The sequence below is a fragment of the Phalacrocorax aristotelis genome, chromosome 1, assembly GCF_949628215.1.
Source record: "Phalacrocorax aristotelis chromosome 1, bGulAri2.1, whole genome shotgun sequence".
Taxonomy (NCBI): domain Eukaryota; kingdom Metazoa; phylum Chordata; class Aves; order Suliformes; family Phalacrocoracidae; genus Phalacrocorax; species Phalacrocorax aristotelis.
Genome location: NC_134276.1, coordinates 66,808,311 through 66,826,062, shown reverse-complemented (window position 1 = coordinate 66,826,062; position 17,752 = coordinate 66,808,311). Strand labels below are relative to the sequence as shown.

Below are 17,752 nucleotides of genomic sequence, written 5' to 3'. Positions count from 1 at the left end.
TAGGATTTTCTACCAACTGATACTTTGCCATGCTCTCTCGCTGTCATATGATAAATTCAATCAAGGGCACACAACAGCTACTTTAAAGGCTAAACACCATAGGCAGCTGAAGTAGCTGGAAGTTAGATCAATGTAAGGATCCACCTTACAAAGGTCACTACCTCTAGAACATAAACTGTATGCACAATCCAAAAGACATAAATTTTTGCTTTTTATTATTTCAACACAGCCTTTTTGCAATGCACTGTTGGAATCATAATTGAATTAACACATCAAATCAAATGAGCATTTTTGTCTGGCCAAGGTCTGTCTAGATATCATTTTTCATGACCAGGAGTATGTCATTAAGCAGACAAGAGCATTAACCACATTCCATAGTGACACAGCAATATACAAGAAATATCCCTCTGTACTGGAATAAAATTATTATCTTGCTGACACCAGGAAGCCTCTGGTAAAGCACAGTAAAGTTCACCTTTGGAATGAAATAATATGAACCTTAGACTTTTAGTTATTTCAAGCTGCTGCCTTTTTTCAGGGCTTTATGACAGGACATCTGTTAGTACAGCAGCATATCAATAGTCTAGTTGATGAGGTTTCCTCATGGTTTTAAAGTACTCTTTTTAGAAATTCAGTTTGTCTTATATTGGTAAAAATCTGTACTTGGAAGTTCAGAGTTCCTCATCCTTGAAGAGCAATCATATTTACTTATATAAGCACTAAAGACCTATAAAAGCACAGCTGAAAGTTACTGCCTGTCTCACCAATGTAAGAAAAAGGAGATACTCTTCATGGTTGTGGTAACATACAGTGTGCTTGCATGTATATATCTTTGCTTTACTGTAACAATTACGGATTTTCCCATCTTAATTTTGTACATTTTCTCATTTTTCAGGAAGTTTACATCTGTGTTTCCTAAGCTGTGGTCAGTGCCCCTCCAGTGTTCATAAGGGAGCAAGTGACAAGGACAGAGTGAAAGGTTAAGTGCTAGTTAGCTTACAGAACCAGAATGAATGCAAGCCAAGCCACAACGGTGCTTTACCCAGGCTGTTTGGGATGGAGCATGTGAACAACAGAATTTACCTGAAAGGGACAGTACAGGCACGACAGCATGTAAAGTTCTCATAAAAAAACAACTGTCCTTAAAACTGACCTTTCAGCAGTCTAATGAACTGTTCAATATTATAAAGCATTTATGCTAGCTCTTGTTCCCTCCTGAAATATCATCACTGTATTTACTTCCTCAAAGACAACTTGTTTTATTTTAAGTGTGAGAAATTTAATCAATAAACAGAAAATGAAATATTATATATAAACATTATTTCCACTAATCATCTTTCATTTATGGAAAACCATTCACAACTGAAGAGTTTAACATTTAAAACATTAAACTGAATATACTTTATATTCAAATAAAAAGACAGTGAAGTCTCTTTCCTGAACTGGTTGAAATCATACATATTTACTAATTGCTGGCAGGGATCCTCAGCTCAATCCAGGTTTAAGTCTTAAAAATTTTCACTCTGCAAAGCACAATAACTTGGAACTTCCACTAATTTCACCATCACAAAATGGTGTCAAACATTTTGCAGGGTCAAATAGGATGTATTTATTTCAAAGACTATCAGCAGTAACTTCAATGCCTTTACTTACATACATCCCAGATGAGATGTACAAGATGAAAAAATAAGAGAGTCACAGGGACAAAGATTTGAATAAAATATTTACTCTTCAGTAATCCAGAAAGGCATCACAAATGATGGTGTAGAGCACAGGATTTCCCACTGTACTAGTCTGACTGTATTCCATCTGGATTATTTACTGCATTACCTTTCAAAAAACTATCTAATTAAAGATGCGTAGATACTATGCTGTTTGTTTTTACACTGTCTTTGAATGAAGTACAGAAATAAGGTAATAAAAACAGTAGTGAAGGAAGGTAGTAAAATACAAAATTTTGCTAAGAAATGAGCGCAGTTTGAAAAAAACATGGGTTTTATTACAGCTTTGCCATTATATTAATGGATGGCAAATGTTCAGATCCCACAAATGGTAAGCACTCAGTTCCTTGAGATCACAATGCTACTAAGGTTTTTAAAATGAGTCTGTGGATCTGAGCCACTGTTTAAAAAGAAATTTTCCCAGTAGAGGAGCTATTCTTTTGAATTCATTATGAAATAGTTGAAGGTGTGTGCTCATGAAGATTAAAATCTAAGCACATGAAAAACTTGAAGTTCTTAGGGTGTTAGCCATACAATAAGCTTCAAATGTTCGGTGTTCCATGCCACTGCAATACAAACCTTTGGCTAAAGCAAGCCAGTCAGTCTAAACAGTGGAGAGTACCAACACAACAACTGCTCACAGAAAGCTGGTGGAGCTTATGGAAAGATTTACTAGTTAAAGTGAGGGACAACTGGAGGGCTTCTAAAGGGTATCACAATACCAGGAATTTAAGAATGATTCACTTGTACATGTATAACAAAGAATATTATTTCTATGAGGTTTTGTCAGTATGAGCTTTTGAAGGGAATGGAACTGTTTTGTGGAGATATGTTCATTTGTTGAGCACTTACATTGATCATACTATTTCTAGTACTTTGAGGTATTGCTTTAGATTACAAAGAATGAGGTCTTTCCTTGGGAAGACTTTCTTTACTCCAGGGTTGTCCCAAATGAAAGTTGCTTTCTTAGTCCTTTGTGGAAAAGCACTGTATCACTCTAAAACTTCACTACATACTATAGTAGACCCTAGAGAAGTAATTCTATTCCTGTTCCTGTTCAAGGCAATTTGGCAATTACTTTTTTACGGAAGAACCCTGAGATACCTTCATTTTACCTTTGTCAGTCACGGTAAAGGAGAAATATATAGGAAGTAGTGGAAGAAAATTTCGATGGAAATAAATGAATGCACAAAGAATAACTTAAGTTGATTTATGTGAATGAATGAAAGGAGATACTACTACCTTTGATGAAACTATTCGGTTATCTGGAAACCTCTGTGGAATGTAAGCTTCAGCGCCTGGAGGTGGTTCACGATGCCCAACATAAATAGTCCGACTGTCCACCCAATTCTCTTCTCCAGCACACTATGGGGGGGAAAAAAACCCTCAGTCATCATGTCACTCAGTTCACTCAGTATTTCTGCAGTAAGATGAGTCACACACTGAATTAACTAGTCATGTGTCTGATCGTCAACACATACATCGCCATCAGTGTGTGACCCCTCACACTTCTCTGTATAATTTCAAGACCATTAAAACAATAAAACTAAGTCAATTGTCAAAAGTCTGCCTAATTGCACTGCACTTTCCCTTAAGGCAATAAAAGGGAATCCATGAAAATTATTATTCTGACATTTTAGCTTTATAATTGAAATAAGAAGAATGGCTTAAGATTTTCTCTGCCAAATTAGATATTTAGTAAGTGTTTATGTGGTTGCTGCTCATTTTACCACTGACAAAAATCAGTGGTCATTAAAATGTTTATATGACAAGTAAATCTCTTAAGGCTAGCCAACTATAACTTGGGATTTTATTTCGGCAAAGTGAAATTCTGTTCTCCGAGATACTGTAATAACCATTTCCCCAGACACAAATAAGCTTAGGGACTCTTAGATTGCCAGGAAAAGACCTCAGCCTGACAACTCTCATCCCTTGCTCTTTAATGAAAGCTGCCTCTACAAGTAGAAAAACAGTAGGTGAGCCAAAGTGAAAGGTTCATATATTCACATCATGAAACCCCGTCACTCCTACAGCTTCTCTAAGACTAGCACTTCTGTGCTTTTGATTCACTGTTAAAAAAGGTAAAAATTACTGTAGAGAAGTATTTACATAAAACCAAAATGCTTGTTTTTTTTTTTTTATTTAAGTTTGACCGGGTTAGGTTTTTTTTCTTTTAGGGACTTGGATTACAAATCAGTCATCCCTTAGTCTTGCTAATTCCCATCTACCATATGAAAAATATTTCTTAACTACGAAATACATTCCTAATACTTTGTCCTACATAGAGAAGCCCAGGCATCAGTGCTTTTAACATCATTATCAGGTCACGTCTGGAGTAATATTTAAATAGTTAAATATGTAATCAATTTAAACTCAAACTCTGCTTTATGATGTAATGATACGTTTCCATATACTTCTATTAAGCATATTAGAGGGAAGCTTCTATTCTGCATCTTCAACAGCTACATCTATTTAGTATATTAAATACGTCCTGAAAGCGATCCTGGGCCCTGGTGCTTGCTTGTCTGTCTCTAAGGGTGAGCTGTCAGACTACTAGCAAACTAACACCAAACCAATATCAGAAGCAGTTTGGTAGTTAACACAGCCAAAGCATCACTCCCCAAAGCAGCTGGATGTAGCTGCACAGTTTTTGACAATAAAAGATAGTTTAATCATATAGGCATGGGGTGGTTTTTTTTTTTGCTAACTAGTCTTGCTGTCAATAGTTCTGGGCTCATTTACTTTACTAGTACAGACATGGCTAATAAGTCTAAAATAAAATATAGTTCTCAAACTTAAAAAAAAATCACTCTAACATTTCCTTCCTTGGTTCATTTCTATATGATTATTTCACTGCCTTAAGTGCAACACAGGCAAAAAAAAAATCTGTCAACACAAATTATTGTGGAAATAGACATAAAAGTCTCACAATACTCTGAGAAGCTGGAGCAGTGAAGCTTATAGAACAGTTATGTGATATGCATTACTTTCTTGGGAGCGGGGGAGAACAATCAAAAATCTAGAAAGAAAAATCTATTGAACTCAGGCTATTAACCACAGAATAGCTGAGTGGTCATGAAGTAAAATGTAAAGTGAAATAAGAGGCTTAAAGAAAAGCAATTTCTGCTGTCCTAGATATTTATACTGGAACTAGTTAAAAAGGACCCTAAATCATTACTAATTCTTGCACATTAAAGAAAAATGAAGACATTATGTTCAGAAGCTATCAAAGGCCAAAATTAAAAAGCTAAGCATAAAACCAAAAAGGTAAAACCAAAGTTTTTCTTAGCCATTCCAATATGTTATTCAATATTCAATAATTTGAAAAAGAGTCGCTCCAATATTATACAAAGACGAGCTACTTATAAAGGAAGTAAAAGTGACAGCCATTCATAAGGCACACCAACAGCCTAGTCATAGTTTATGCTAAACTCACTATCCCCAACGCAGTGGGAGCGCACATACAACATTTCTCACACATCAGATCACTCCAGCATAGACCTGAAATTAGTATGTGGGTTAGTTTAAAAATTACACCGATTCTCCAGCCAGACAGCTCCTCCCATATCACTGAATGGACTTGCCACAACCCAAAAAGCAAACTGCCATTCAGCCCACTTCTGAAGAGGAGGTAGGATTCTTTCAGCAAGCCAAAATATTTTAGAAGGAAGTAAAGCAGTGAAAATGTTTCCATACTCCACCTTCCTTCTATGCCAAAAAGGTGTGCTATATTTTATCATTTTATTTGAATGTAATTTATTTTACCTTGTCAGTGCACTTGAATGTACAATGCACACAAATGATTTATTGACACTCATGCCAAGCAATACTCCTAGAAATGCAAGACAGTTGAGATATCCCGAAGTAGTAAATTAAGGTGTACAATGTTTATTAATTTTTTTTGTGAGGAAGGACATTCCAGACATAAAAGCAACAGAAATTACTCCTGATACAGTTAAGTGCCTGAGTTCAGACAAGATTGTGTAAAGGGCTAATGGTAATTCAACACATGGAATCTTTGAACATCAGTAAGAAATCTCTCATCTCCTCCTTCCCTCTACACAGGCCCAGCCTGACAATTAATCTCTTATACTTATTATTAGCCAATCTGAGACAGCTTGACAAGGATATTAATTCAAAAAAGCATTTTTTTTTATTTCACAATATAAATTGATCTTTACCATGACTCAGTTAACACAGTCCTCTGAAATTACCTATCAAGCTAGGAAATTCAAAAGAGCTCTACGCAGCATTCTCCTGTATTGCTACCAGTTTTTAAAGGTCTGATGGCCCTGGAGTATTGTGTTAACACTAAGTAAAACAACTTAATGCCACAACCTGGAATTTGTATCCCTAAAGAAAGACTCTATAAAATTTACTTTAAACATGGTTATAAAAATTAAGACAATCTCTTCTGTTAGCTTAATTGGATCTGATTTTATCATTAATTGACAATTTCACCACAAAAATACAAAACCATATCCAACTTAAGTATCTGCTAGCATAGAACATTTTTTTATTTTTTGGTATATTAATAGAGTAGAAAAATCAATGCACTTTACTAACACAATTCTACCACTTTAAAATGCCAAAACATTCACAGTCCAAGTGTAAAAGTTTAGCAGGGAAGAGTAAGGCTACATTTTTCAGTGAGACTGGAGCGCAATGCAAGAAGTAGTGTACATTATTCAGTACGACCACAAGGAAACTCACTCACATGAAGCAGAAAAAGATGCTTTTAGGACAACAGCACTACAAGTCAGGATGCACGCCACTTAGGGAAATCAACACACCCCAATTTAGTATCTGGTAATGCAAACCGATAAAGCCAAACACATTCATCCAACAATTCTTTTAATGTTCAGGTATTGCATATGAGAGATCATTTATAAAATTACACCAGGGTAACTGAAAAAAGCAATCTGATGCTGCTGCCAGAACAATGAACAATATTCACTTTTTTAAGTTCTATTACTTAAGCCCGTTAAGGATATGTCTAAGAAACCATAAATAGACCTTAGCATTATCTGCTCCTATTTATAGTATAAAGCTCAATGTACTGAGACCTAGTTTCATTGGCACATCAATGAAGAAGCATTACTTAGCTTTTACTCTTTCAAGCAGGGTCAGCAATACAGAAAGCAGACTAGCAAAAGACTTAAGTCATCTTTACGTAACACTAAATAGAGCAAGTTAACAGGATTATACCTTAATGCATGTAGGAGTTCAAATATTTATGCAGCTTATTTTTCTGATTAAAAAAAAAATCAAACTGAAACTTGCTTGAGATTCATCTTCATGCTACTCTGGTAGTTTTTATCTAAATTTAATTTAAATAAAATATATTATCTGAAAACACAAGGAAGTTTGTATTCAATGGGTGACAGCAAAAGGATGATAGGAAGATGCTAGCAATAGCTCCTGAAAAAGTAACTGACCTTGAAAGAGTCCAAGCCCTTCCAATTATGTTTAGAAACGAGATTTGACTTATGGTTTGGAAACCAATGGCAACACTGAATGACATTTCCTGACTCTCCACTTGAACTACTAACTTGGGCATAATTAGTAGCAACAATCTTTGGTTACTATATTCTCTCTAAATGTAAATACAAACACTACTAACATAAGTTAATATGCATTAAGTACAGCTGAAAACTCAGCTAAAATCTGCCCTGGCCAGGCTGTTAAGTACGCTTTGCTGAACATTCTCCTCTCCTACCTTTTTTTCTGAGAAAGCATTTAGCAAAGAGTCACAAATGGACAGTACACTCTAATCACAGGTTTGACAGCAACGAATTCTCAGCAACAGCTATAGCCATGTTTGCCCAGGCTGTAACTCAAGTTCTTCCAAACAAATATTTCAGTCGCAGAGGCGGGCTTTGGCAACAGCATAACTGTTTCAATAAAACACGATTATTTGTTCTCAATAAAGCAATTAGCACCATTGTTAAAACTGCACACCGAACACACAGCTGCTCAATCACTTTGGAGTTTTAGGATAACAGATGCTGAGAAGCTAGTATCACTCAAAATCTGCATGAAGAACTAATGGTGCACAATGTGAAAAGAAACTTGCAAGTAGAATATTTTGCTTGTATCTAACTGGGTACATTAGAACAGCTCTGCACTATAAAGACGCCCTCAGTTTCTAATTTTTCATTCAGTGGAAACAATTTCAATATCTTGAGAAACTGTAATTCGCTGAAGCGAAAAAAGGAACTAATTTTCCTTTCTATTAACTTAAGCAAACTGTCTTTATTTATCGTACACTATGTACCAAACCATGAGATTATATAATCTCATCTTTGTCTTCATTTGTCACATGTACTGAGTACCTGTTCTTTTACACTTGACTCTGCACCATTCTGTGCAGCCACCTCCCTGTGCAAACAATGGCACCGTGTGCAACTTTTTACCCAACCTTTTCAAATCCAATCAAATATACTGTCCTTCTAAAGGTAGATGTGATCTATAAATCATAAAAAGCAGAATCCCTCTAAAGAAATTAAAAAAAACAAAATCTACATTTCCTGTAATTACTAGCCAGTAAAAGAGCTAGTGAGATTAAGAACTGAAATAGCCCACTTTGCAGAAAATCTCATGAATTTACATTTCTTTCTTTGTGGAGATAAAGGGTGACATTCTTACTAAGATCCTTAAGTGGATAAGATCTTAAGTGTTAGGCAAACTCACGAAGACTTATATAGAGCAGTTAAGGTTTAAATTTCATACACAGCATTATATCAGCCCTTCATATGAATAACCCAAGCTCAGAAGGAAGAGTAAATATAACTTTAAGTGCTGTTAAGATTGTCTTTATATGTTTCATATGAATGTAGAATGGCACAGATAAAATAATTCAAACATATAATTATTAGATAAATTCCCTATCAGGTTTTATAATCTGAAAAAGCACTACCTCAATATTAGGTACCGTAAACAGAAAGTAAATTATTTCACACATCTGTAAGCCATATGAACATATACCATTAAACCACTAATTTAATGGAATATCGAAATGCAGCACTTCAGAGGCATATCCCCCCCCACAAAAAATCACACACTGACCAACTCTCTCCCAGAAACCCCTATGACTAATTAACACATTTCCTATGGGAGATGTCACTTGCATGGGATCTCTGTTGCCTTATACTGTTACTACAGAATATTTACTACTTCATTTATTTTGAGCAAATGTATTTTAAAATCTTTGCAATGGTGGATTTTCATCAGAAAGAGCATTTGAAAATAAAACTCTCCCCATTTCCTACAAGTCACACAATGTTGGACTTCAGTACACGCAGAGGGAGAAGAAAGAGAAGATAATAAACATTCTTGGACTTCAAATAGGTCATTTTATTAATGAAACTCAGGTAAAGGATGTGATTAGAAGCAAAGCTGGGTACATCTTAACTGCAGAAAATGATGCCAAATCCACAAGTAAGTTTTCTGATTAAGACATAACTATACCATTTGGTGGATCCTGGTTGTCTGATACTTCTTTACATCTCCTGCAAGGGTCTTGCACGTCAGGCAGAAGGGGAAATAGCTTTATAGCAATAGGCTGCATAAAGTCTTGTGAAATTGCTTTAAGCTGGAAACAGGAAGTTTAGAAATATGATAGAATCATGTAAGAGTTCTGTAATTCACAGTGGTTAGAACAAACATTCTGACACAATAGCAAAAATTCCAGTTTCTGTAAAATACTTAACATTTCTGTAAGTGTACTTAATATAAATTTATCTCAGCCTTCTAGTTCATACCTTCTTGAGTACTATAAAAGGTTTCTGAAGCTACCCTAGTACAGCTGTATTCCAACCATGTCACATCAGTTTGCACAGGGACATTCTAATATAGCACTTTGTAGACAGTCCAATTCTCCTTTCTGATTTCCAGTTTAGAGCATGACCTTTAATTGAATTCCACCTACTGTGTAGTTGAGTGGTTCAACTTGAATCATTTGACTTCATGGATGATAAGGCCAGTGATCTCTGTCCCCCCTAACAACAGTTACAGTAATTCTTTTTTTCAAATACCTAAAAACTAAACCAAGTTATTCAAGCAAGATTAAGATCTTTCATAAATGGTCAATTTAAACTCCGAATATTACTGACATACTGGCCCATTAGGTATAGCTATTTGTGATGCTTGTGCTTTCTCTTCAAGAGAAAGAATCCTGTTTAGTTTCCCTGTTTATTTACATGAAAAGTAGCAATAAATGTGATAAAGATAAGTCTCCCATTCCTTTCACACATGCAATCTTCAACCAATTTCAAGGAATCACTGGGATGATGGCAAAAAGGTAGATTTCTGAAATATGTGTATTACTGGACAGCTGGAAAAGTGCCTTTGCTTCATTTCTTTCCCTTCTTCCCACTATACTGGTTCTGACACAGTTTGTTCCTTGCTGTCAGTGGGACAGGGCAACAGTGTGCCTCCTTGTGTGTCCCCCCAACCCCGGACAAGAACTCCTACATGCAAATATTTTCATTTGCAATTAGAAAGGCAAATGAGAAACAAACTACACTGTGTATAGAAGCAATAAGAGAAACTAGAAGAGCGAGTGTCACGTAAGACATGATATTTGGCAGCCTTAGCAGTTAATTATAAATCAAGTCTGTATGCAGCTCTAGACCAACAGCTGAAATCAAGGTTTGTGGAGAAAATTTACAGCTTCCTTAGGTGCTACCAAAGCTGCAAAGCAACAAGAGTAATTTTATTTCCTGCAAGGCAACTAAAGACCACTAAGGTTTGCATGCAGTGCCAGTCAAACTCGGAGATGACCTGTAAAAATACTTTAAAGAGACAGCTGTACAGATACTTCAGAACACAGGGGGGTTATACTCTCTTAGCTGCCAGGAAATACTTCTATTTGCAGTAATTCAGCAAGAAACATTCTAAAGAAATAAAAAATTTCACACCAGAAAGTTAACTGAACTTTAAAAAAACCCACTGTTTTTATAGATTACAGATTCTAAAGAAACAGGATGATGGAAGGAAGCAAGCAGCAGATTGTTTTCATTCATTCAAAAATAAGTAAAAAACCCTCAAATACACCATACTTTTTTTTTTTTAAATTGAGGAAAAATACCTGCTGTCAACTTTTTCAAATGCATAGGGGGATGATATGCACTGGCAAGACTGACAAGATCAGATGCAACTAAAAGTCATTCTTAAGCGGTGTTATTAGAGGAGCCTCAGGTTATTCAAAAGGGGACATATTCTAAAAATATGCTTTAAATTTAAAGCAGTAAATTACCATCAGATTTCACATGGACGTGATCAGAACTGGCCAGAGTGACAATACCTTTTACAATGATTTTAGCAAATAATGAACCTAATATTCAGTTTATTTGCCTATCTTCTGTTCATTCTCAGAAGTGCTGCTCTTCTTTATGCAAGCACTAAAGAAAACTATTTTTGTAGTATACCTACCCTACCTGCAACATGGTGGCAAGTCTTGCCAGACCCTCGGGCCAAAATCATGCTATGACTACACCTAAATGAAAAAAGCAAGGGGAAGAGGCAAATTTCTGGCCTGCATTCCAGAACAAAGACAATTAAAAGATACGGACTTTCATATGCTTCTTTACACTTATTACAAGAGCTTACAAAATGTCTCATTTATACATTAGCCAGTTTCTAAATTATCCAGGTGAGCAACAGACAAAAAAAAAATATTTAAGCATTGCACTCTGCAGCCTACTGACACACCATCGAGCAGGAGACCTCTCTACTGCTACTTCCACTAGAGAAATATAATGCAGTTCTCCTGCCAAGAAAACATCTTCCTTCTTCCTTGTTAACCTTTGTCATCACATTCATAACACAACTTCACGGCAAGGAATAACTACTCACTGGTCAATTCTTGTTAGAGTTTAAAAGGAGTTTCATTTCTAAGTAGATACAGAGCTAGTGAAACTATGATTCTGGCAGAGAGAAGGTGGGCTGCTTTGTGGTAGCATCATATATTCTACCAAATCTAACAATTTGTAACACACTGGTCTTGCAGGCCGCTGAGTCTGTGACCAAAGAACATCTAAACGTTGTTACATGAACTGTACCATCCATAATAACCTAGGGCTTTAGCCTTATGTCACATATTTGTACTGGAGATTCACCGAAATATTTATTGTAAGCTCACTTATATCTCTATATGTCTTTACATATTTGTTTACACTTAGCTGATACTGAAGTACAGTTTCTTAATGAACAGTGACTTACTATTTAATGCTTTTTTGGGGTTTTTTTTTTTTTGGCCACACAAAGACTAATTAAAAAATAAGCTTCCCAGTGTATGTATGTAGCTATGCTACCAAACATGCTTGAGGTCTGCAGGCTGCAACCTTATCAGAAGCAAATACTCCAAGAAAAATGAGAGAGAAAAACTGTCCCATGGGTGCTGCAGAAAGCAGTACAACTAGTGTAGTTACTACCTGTTAGTCTTACACACCTATAAGGAGAAATCTAAGTCCTCAACAAAATTACTAAGTATCATGTTTTGACAATTTTTCAAATTAAGAACTTGCTTGCTTACTCCAGTCTCCAACTTATTCCCTCTAAGGCCAGGCTGTATTGGTCTACATAACTACCTGCAGAAGTAAACAGGTAAGGTACAAATGACACGCTTCCTCTGCATTACTGGTAGATTTGTCAGCAGCCTGGAAGCCCTGGCAGTAGTCAAAATGACAATATTAATAACCGAATTTCTACTATGAGCAATTATATTTTGCCATATTCCTTGCAGTGTAACTTGCAAATTATGATCTCGCTTTCTTTTATATGTCATTGGTTTTGAGGGATATTTCAAGTGCCACACTGTAATCCCAGAATACCTATAAGTACAAGATTTCTTCAAGATGAAGTATATTTCAAAAGTAACTCAGCTGTTCAGAATAACTGATTAATTATATATCATTAGACACTACCTAGCATCTTCCTTACTTTTTACTGTGCACCAGCACCAAATCCCACATTACACAAATTCAGTTTGGTAAACGCCAACACACAGATAGATATACACACACACACTTTCATACAAGAAAGGTCCCTAACTACAGATCGTTATAAAGGTTAATGAAACATTTATTTGGAGGTATTTGAAGAATTTACTTTCAAACAAACTTCAAACTCTTACATACTTATACAATAGCATTCCAGTACCCCTCTGGCACACTAAAGGAATACAAAATGTTAACGTATTACTTCTTCCAACACTGCAAAGCAACGCCATACGTTGAAGTATTTAAGGGAAAAAGCCATGTGCTGATTCAAGCAAGAGCTCAAATAGTACTTTACAGTTTCGCCTACTATCATACAGGTGTTGCTGATTAAATATCACATACAGTCTCCATGCATAACAGTGAAGATCTTTTCAATTTTCTAAGAGTAGCAGGCATCAGGATCATTAATCTGACTTCAGATAAAATCAATAGTGATGAAAAACAAGAGTTTTAAATGTAAAAGTGGCATGAAGGACATTCATTACCTTCAGGTGTTCACATCAGGAGCATGAGTAAACCTACTCATGATGCATAAAAAGCTTTATGACACCCATAACCACATTTTAGAATCCCTTTTGTTTTCACTGCACTTGAGGAACGTGAATTCCACAAAGATTAAATATTACTTGACAATTCCTTTGATGTCTGAGCTTTTTAATATTTACTCTTACTCTCAAATAACAGATTTAAGGATTTGGAGCTGAACAATATGAAGTACAATAAATATTTCACAACTTCTCACTTCTGCAAACATCAAAAGATTTATTTCAAGAATAAACACTTCTACAGTAACCAAGGATTTATAAAAAGTAAATTCTAACAGTATTTGATACTTAATAGTTGTCTTGTTGCATTTTAAGTTAGATATTCACGCAAAATTATTCTTTTACATTACCACTATTTCCTTTGTCATATATAGTCCCAGAAAAATGCAAGCAACATTTCAAAAAAATTAGTCACAATACAAAATAAATGAAATTAAATTGACGAGTCACTTGGAAGGTAGAGCCAGTTGCTTTTTAAAAAAAAATCTAAAAAGTCCAGAATATATATTATACAAATAATTAAATAGTAAACTTCAGAAGTCAAAATAGTCAATGCTTAGTACTCAAAATTGTGAAAAGGAAGTTCTGTGACTGAACTCTCTGGTAACTAAATTCAGAGATACTCCAATACCTAACTAATCATTGCACAAGACAGGACACTGAAAAATCAAGGACAGACTTTCATTTTTTACCATCTTAAATACTTCAGTGAAGACCAGGTAAAGTTTAAACCAAAATATCATTAATAACTCAGAGGGAACTTCTGATATAACAAAGGTGAGGAACACTTAAATGAAACACTCTTTTTCCAACATATATTCAGTGACCTGTAACATACTAAAAGTTGATCCATAACGGCTGGCCATACTGAGTAGACATTCATACTAGTAAAATGCTACTAATAAAAGCATTAATGATAGCCAGAAAACTCAGTAAGGTCAAATGTTTTTGGCATACTGTGTTGAAGTCAATTTCCAGTATAGTCAGTCCAGTGTCAACAACCACCTCTTGTCCAAAAGTAGAGAAAGTACAAATGATTTTAGTAAAATCTGTAGCTACTTCCCACTTTAAAATGTAAATCACATACTCCAGCATTTATCTATAGCTCAGCAAGCAAGGTCCTAAATAATGCCATGAGTCTGGTATCAATGTAATCACAGAACATGGGGAACATGCTTTTGAAAGCCTCTGTTGCTCCATGTACCTCCTTTTATTTTTATGTGGAAGAAGTGTCCACATTCCACTTCAATGTATCAAAACTGTTCTGTGTCCTTCATGCAGGAAAGCAAAGATATTTTTAAAGAAAGACTTTTCTGTCAAGTCAAACTGTACTGTACATTGAGATTAATATATTCTGAGCAGCAATGATTTTGACAATAAAGGTAAAGGAGGTTATGTAGCTTTGTCTGGAATGAGACGATAAATGTAATCTCAATCTCCACATGTCTGCCATTCAGTGATACAGAAAAGGTTAAACAACCTTTTCATGTTATGGGTTTCTATTCAGCAGCAAAAGCATGTATAAAAACACAAGAGAAGACACCTACTTACAGGCTTTGATTTACTGCTGTGATTTACTGCTGAGATTTCTTTGATGCCGGGAGGGACAGAGGTGAGTAGTTACAATGTATCACCCCCTTAAACACCTTGTGGTGAGATAGTCTCTTTTTACCATAAAACTCTCTCAAACTCTGGCAATCTAAAAGGTCTAAAAAGATCCCCCCCTTTTCCCTAGACAAATACACCTCACTGCATTAACTCATATCTTGAGTTGGTGAACATGAACTACTCCCTAAAGAAATGTTTTACAGACTTCAAAGACTGATATGCCAAACCCTTCCCTTCGTCAACAAAGAGCAAGCAAAAATAAGAAAAAATTTAAACACGTTTTCTTCTCAATAGAAGACCACAAAGGAAACCAACATTAGCCAAGAGCACCTTACAGAAGGTTGACAGTCTCCTATACCCCACATACTGGGAACCCCTACTGTAAGTAAATTCCCAGTAAAAGGTACACACCTTCATTTAGCAAACTAGAAGCAGCATGTAGGTACTTGAGGATGTCACAGGCCCTTCAAGAATCAAGTCAAGAGTTATCAGGCTTGTGGATAGCCTCTATGACAGATTATCTTAGACAAAAAATAATCTTTAAATAGAAGGAGGATACCTGAGAGGTGTTACTTCAGCTGAACAAGTATCAAAAAGAAATCCTTTAAACCAGAATCATCAGGATTATCTATTTTAATCTACCATGTATGACAGGCTAAAAAACCTACAAACAGAACAGCTAGGTACTCATAAAAAGGGAATATTTATTATTTCTTCCTTTTGCAACTTTTTTGTATTTACCATGTATACACATGCTTAAGAAATTGAGTTATTACAACAGCAAAGAATATTTTAATAGATTATTTTCCTTTGTTAGTGTTATTTTTCAAAACAGTCCGATACACAGATTTTCTTTTTAAAGATTTAGCTTTTATGCTCAATAAAACTATTCTAATTCCCAGAAAACAGTATGCCCCCTTGTCTGTCTCTTCCTGTTTGACTAGGAATTCCTGGAACCAGTCCAAGGAAGAAAAAAAACAAACCTGCAAATCCTCAGTTGCTGCAAAATTGGGTTAGGAAAAGCAATGAGGAATTTTGACCTAGCTTGTCATGCTATTTTTTTTTACATCCTTGTGTCCAGGAAATAAATGAAGATAAAGTCTACAGTGAATATCCAATACTCTTATACTGTTACATATACTCCAAATATTGCTTATTTGGAAAATATATGACCATAATAATTCTGTACTTTGATTCATACTTCCTAATTCATAGATCTTCTCAACTGATTGCAGATTTACTGAGCAATATGATCTGACTTCAAAGTTCACTCAAACTGTAAAACTGTTGGTATTCTGAGCAGATGTTGGGACCAAAAAACTTCCACAGATAAGTTACATAAACTGCCAGACAAATGCCTACAGTCCAGTGATTTTAGGAGTGGTAATGTTAGGCGATGTCTAAAACCAGCTAACAGGAGTTGACTCACTACCAGGCCAATTTTAGTTAACAACTGTGTAAACGTGAGCCTGAGCATTCAAGACACCTATTCCATCAGGTAATTTTTCATCTTAAGACTTTAAGAACACTGAAAGGCAAAGGAAAAATCCAAATCAACTCAGAAATCATTGTTCTAGTCTTTTTTTTGTTCCCCCAAAATGCAGCAAAATAACAGAAGACTCTACAAAATCCTACTTCAAGCACACCACAAATATATACTTATAATGAATGAGGCATGTTTGCCCCCTGCAGAATATTATCAGTTTGGTAAGATCTACATGTTTCTGAACAGTTTTGACTACATGCTGCACGCTTCAGGACATGTATCCTATAGGCAGGATCAGCTGTCCTGCAGGCAGAGCTGATGGGGCAAGATACCAAAAACTGTAGTGCCAAAAATAAAACTTTGGGTGATAGCCCAAGGAGTATTACTACAAATGAGAGCACTATTCCTTGGCAGTGCTCTGGTCGGTAGTACAATGTCTTACAGAAATTATTTCTGTCTACTTCCTAATACTTTTCTTCCCCCCCCCACCCCCCCCATATAAGAAGATTTAATCCATAAATAAGAGAGGCAATTTCAGGAGGGGAAAGTAATTTACTTTTGCCTTCTAGAAGCAATTATTCTTTCTTGGTTTTAGGAAGTACTGTATCAGACAATTCCTTGGAAATAAAAATACAACTACATTTAATAAATGCAGATGGGAATACCAGGCACAGATCCTGAACTGAATTCTCATAGGGGGCATCACACAAACAAAGGAAACTCACCATTTTGTCTTTTAAATAAGCAGCTAGGACTAAAACCAAGGAAAGCAGAAAATATTTTCACATTTATTTTAGTTGTAGAATACGATTGCATCTGAGGCCTTGTCACAGCAGTGTCAGTTACCATATCCAACAACCATGTCCCTGGAAGTGGATAGCTGCTCTAAGTCTAGTGCAGAGAAAGATCATGAGTCTACCAGTTATCTTGTTAATTTTTGTTGCCTAGTACACATGGTTCCTAAAGTGTAAATCATAGATTATAAATTGAATTCAAATGAAGTATTCCAACTAGAAGAAAATTGCTTACTTTGTTTCTTAATGTAAGTTGATTATGTGCTTATGCAAGAGGCTATCTTGTGGCAGCTGGAATGTTTTACTTCAGCTGAGCCATTGCCTCTAGTCAATGGGGCACTGTGAGGTGGAAATGGCACCGGACTTCCCTTCTAACGGTAGATTAAGTCATGTTCACACCAGTTTGACGACTTCTGGCACATACAAAGAATAAGGATATTATAGTTCTACTACAAGTGAGTTCAATGTGCTATTGTTCTGAATAAAAAGAAAGTCTGTAACACTTAGGGAGATGGATTACTGACAATATTCAAGTAGTCAAGAACACTTTTGTGGGTTTTGGGGGATTTGTTTTGTTGGGTTGTGGGGTGTTGGG

At 35.7% G+C, this 17,752-nt stretch overlaps 1 protein-coding gene across 3 annotated transcripts in view; it reads right to left on the bottom strand.

The window, feature by feature from the left end:
- The window catches only part of ATP11A (ATPase phospholipid transporting 11A), a 134,424-nt gene that overhangs the window by 68,124 nt on the left and 48,548 nt on the right, over window positions 1–17,752 (bottom strand). For all 3 annotated transcript variants that reach the window (XM_075091147.1, XM_075091157.1, XM_075091162.1), the window contains exon 2: window positions 2,964–3,086. In XM_075091147.1, coding sequence (XP_074947248.1) covers window positions 2,964–3,086 — 123 coding nt within the window. The remainder of the gene's footprint in view (window positions 1–2,963; window positions 3,087–17,752) is intronic.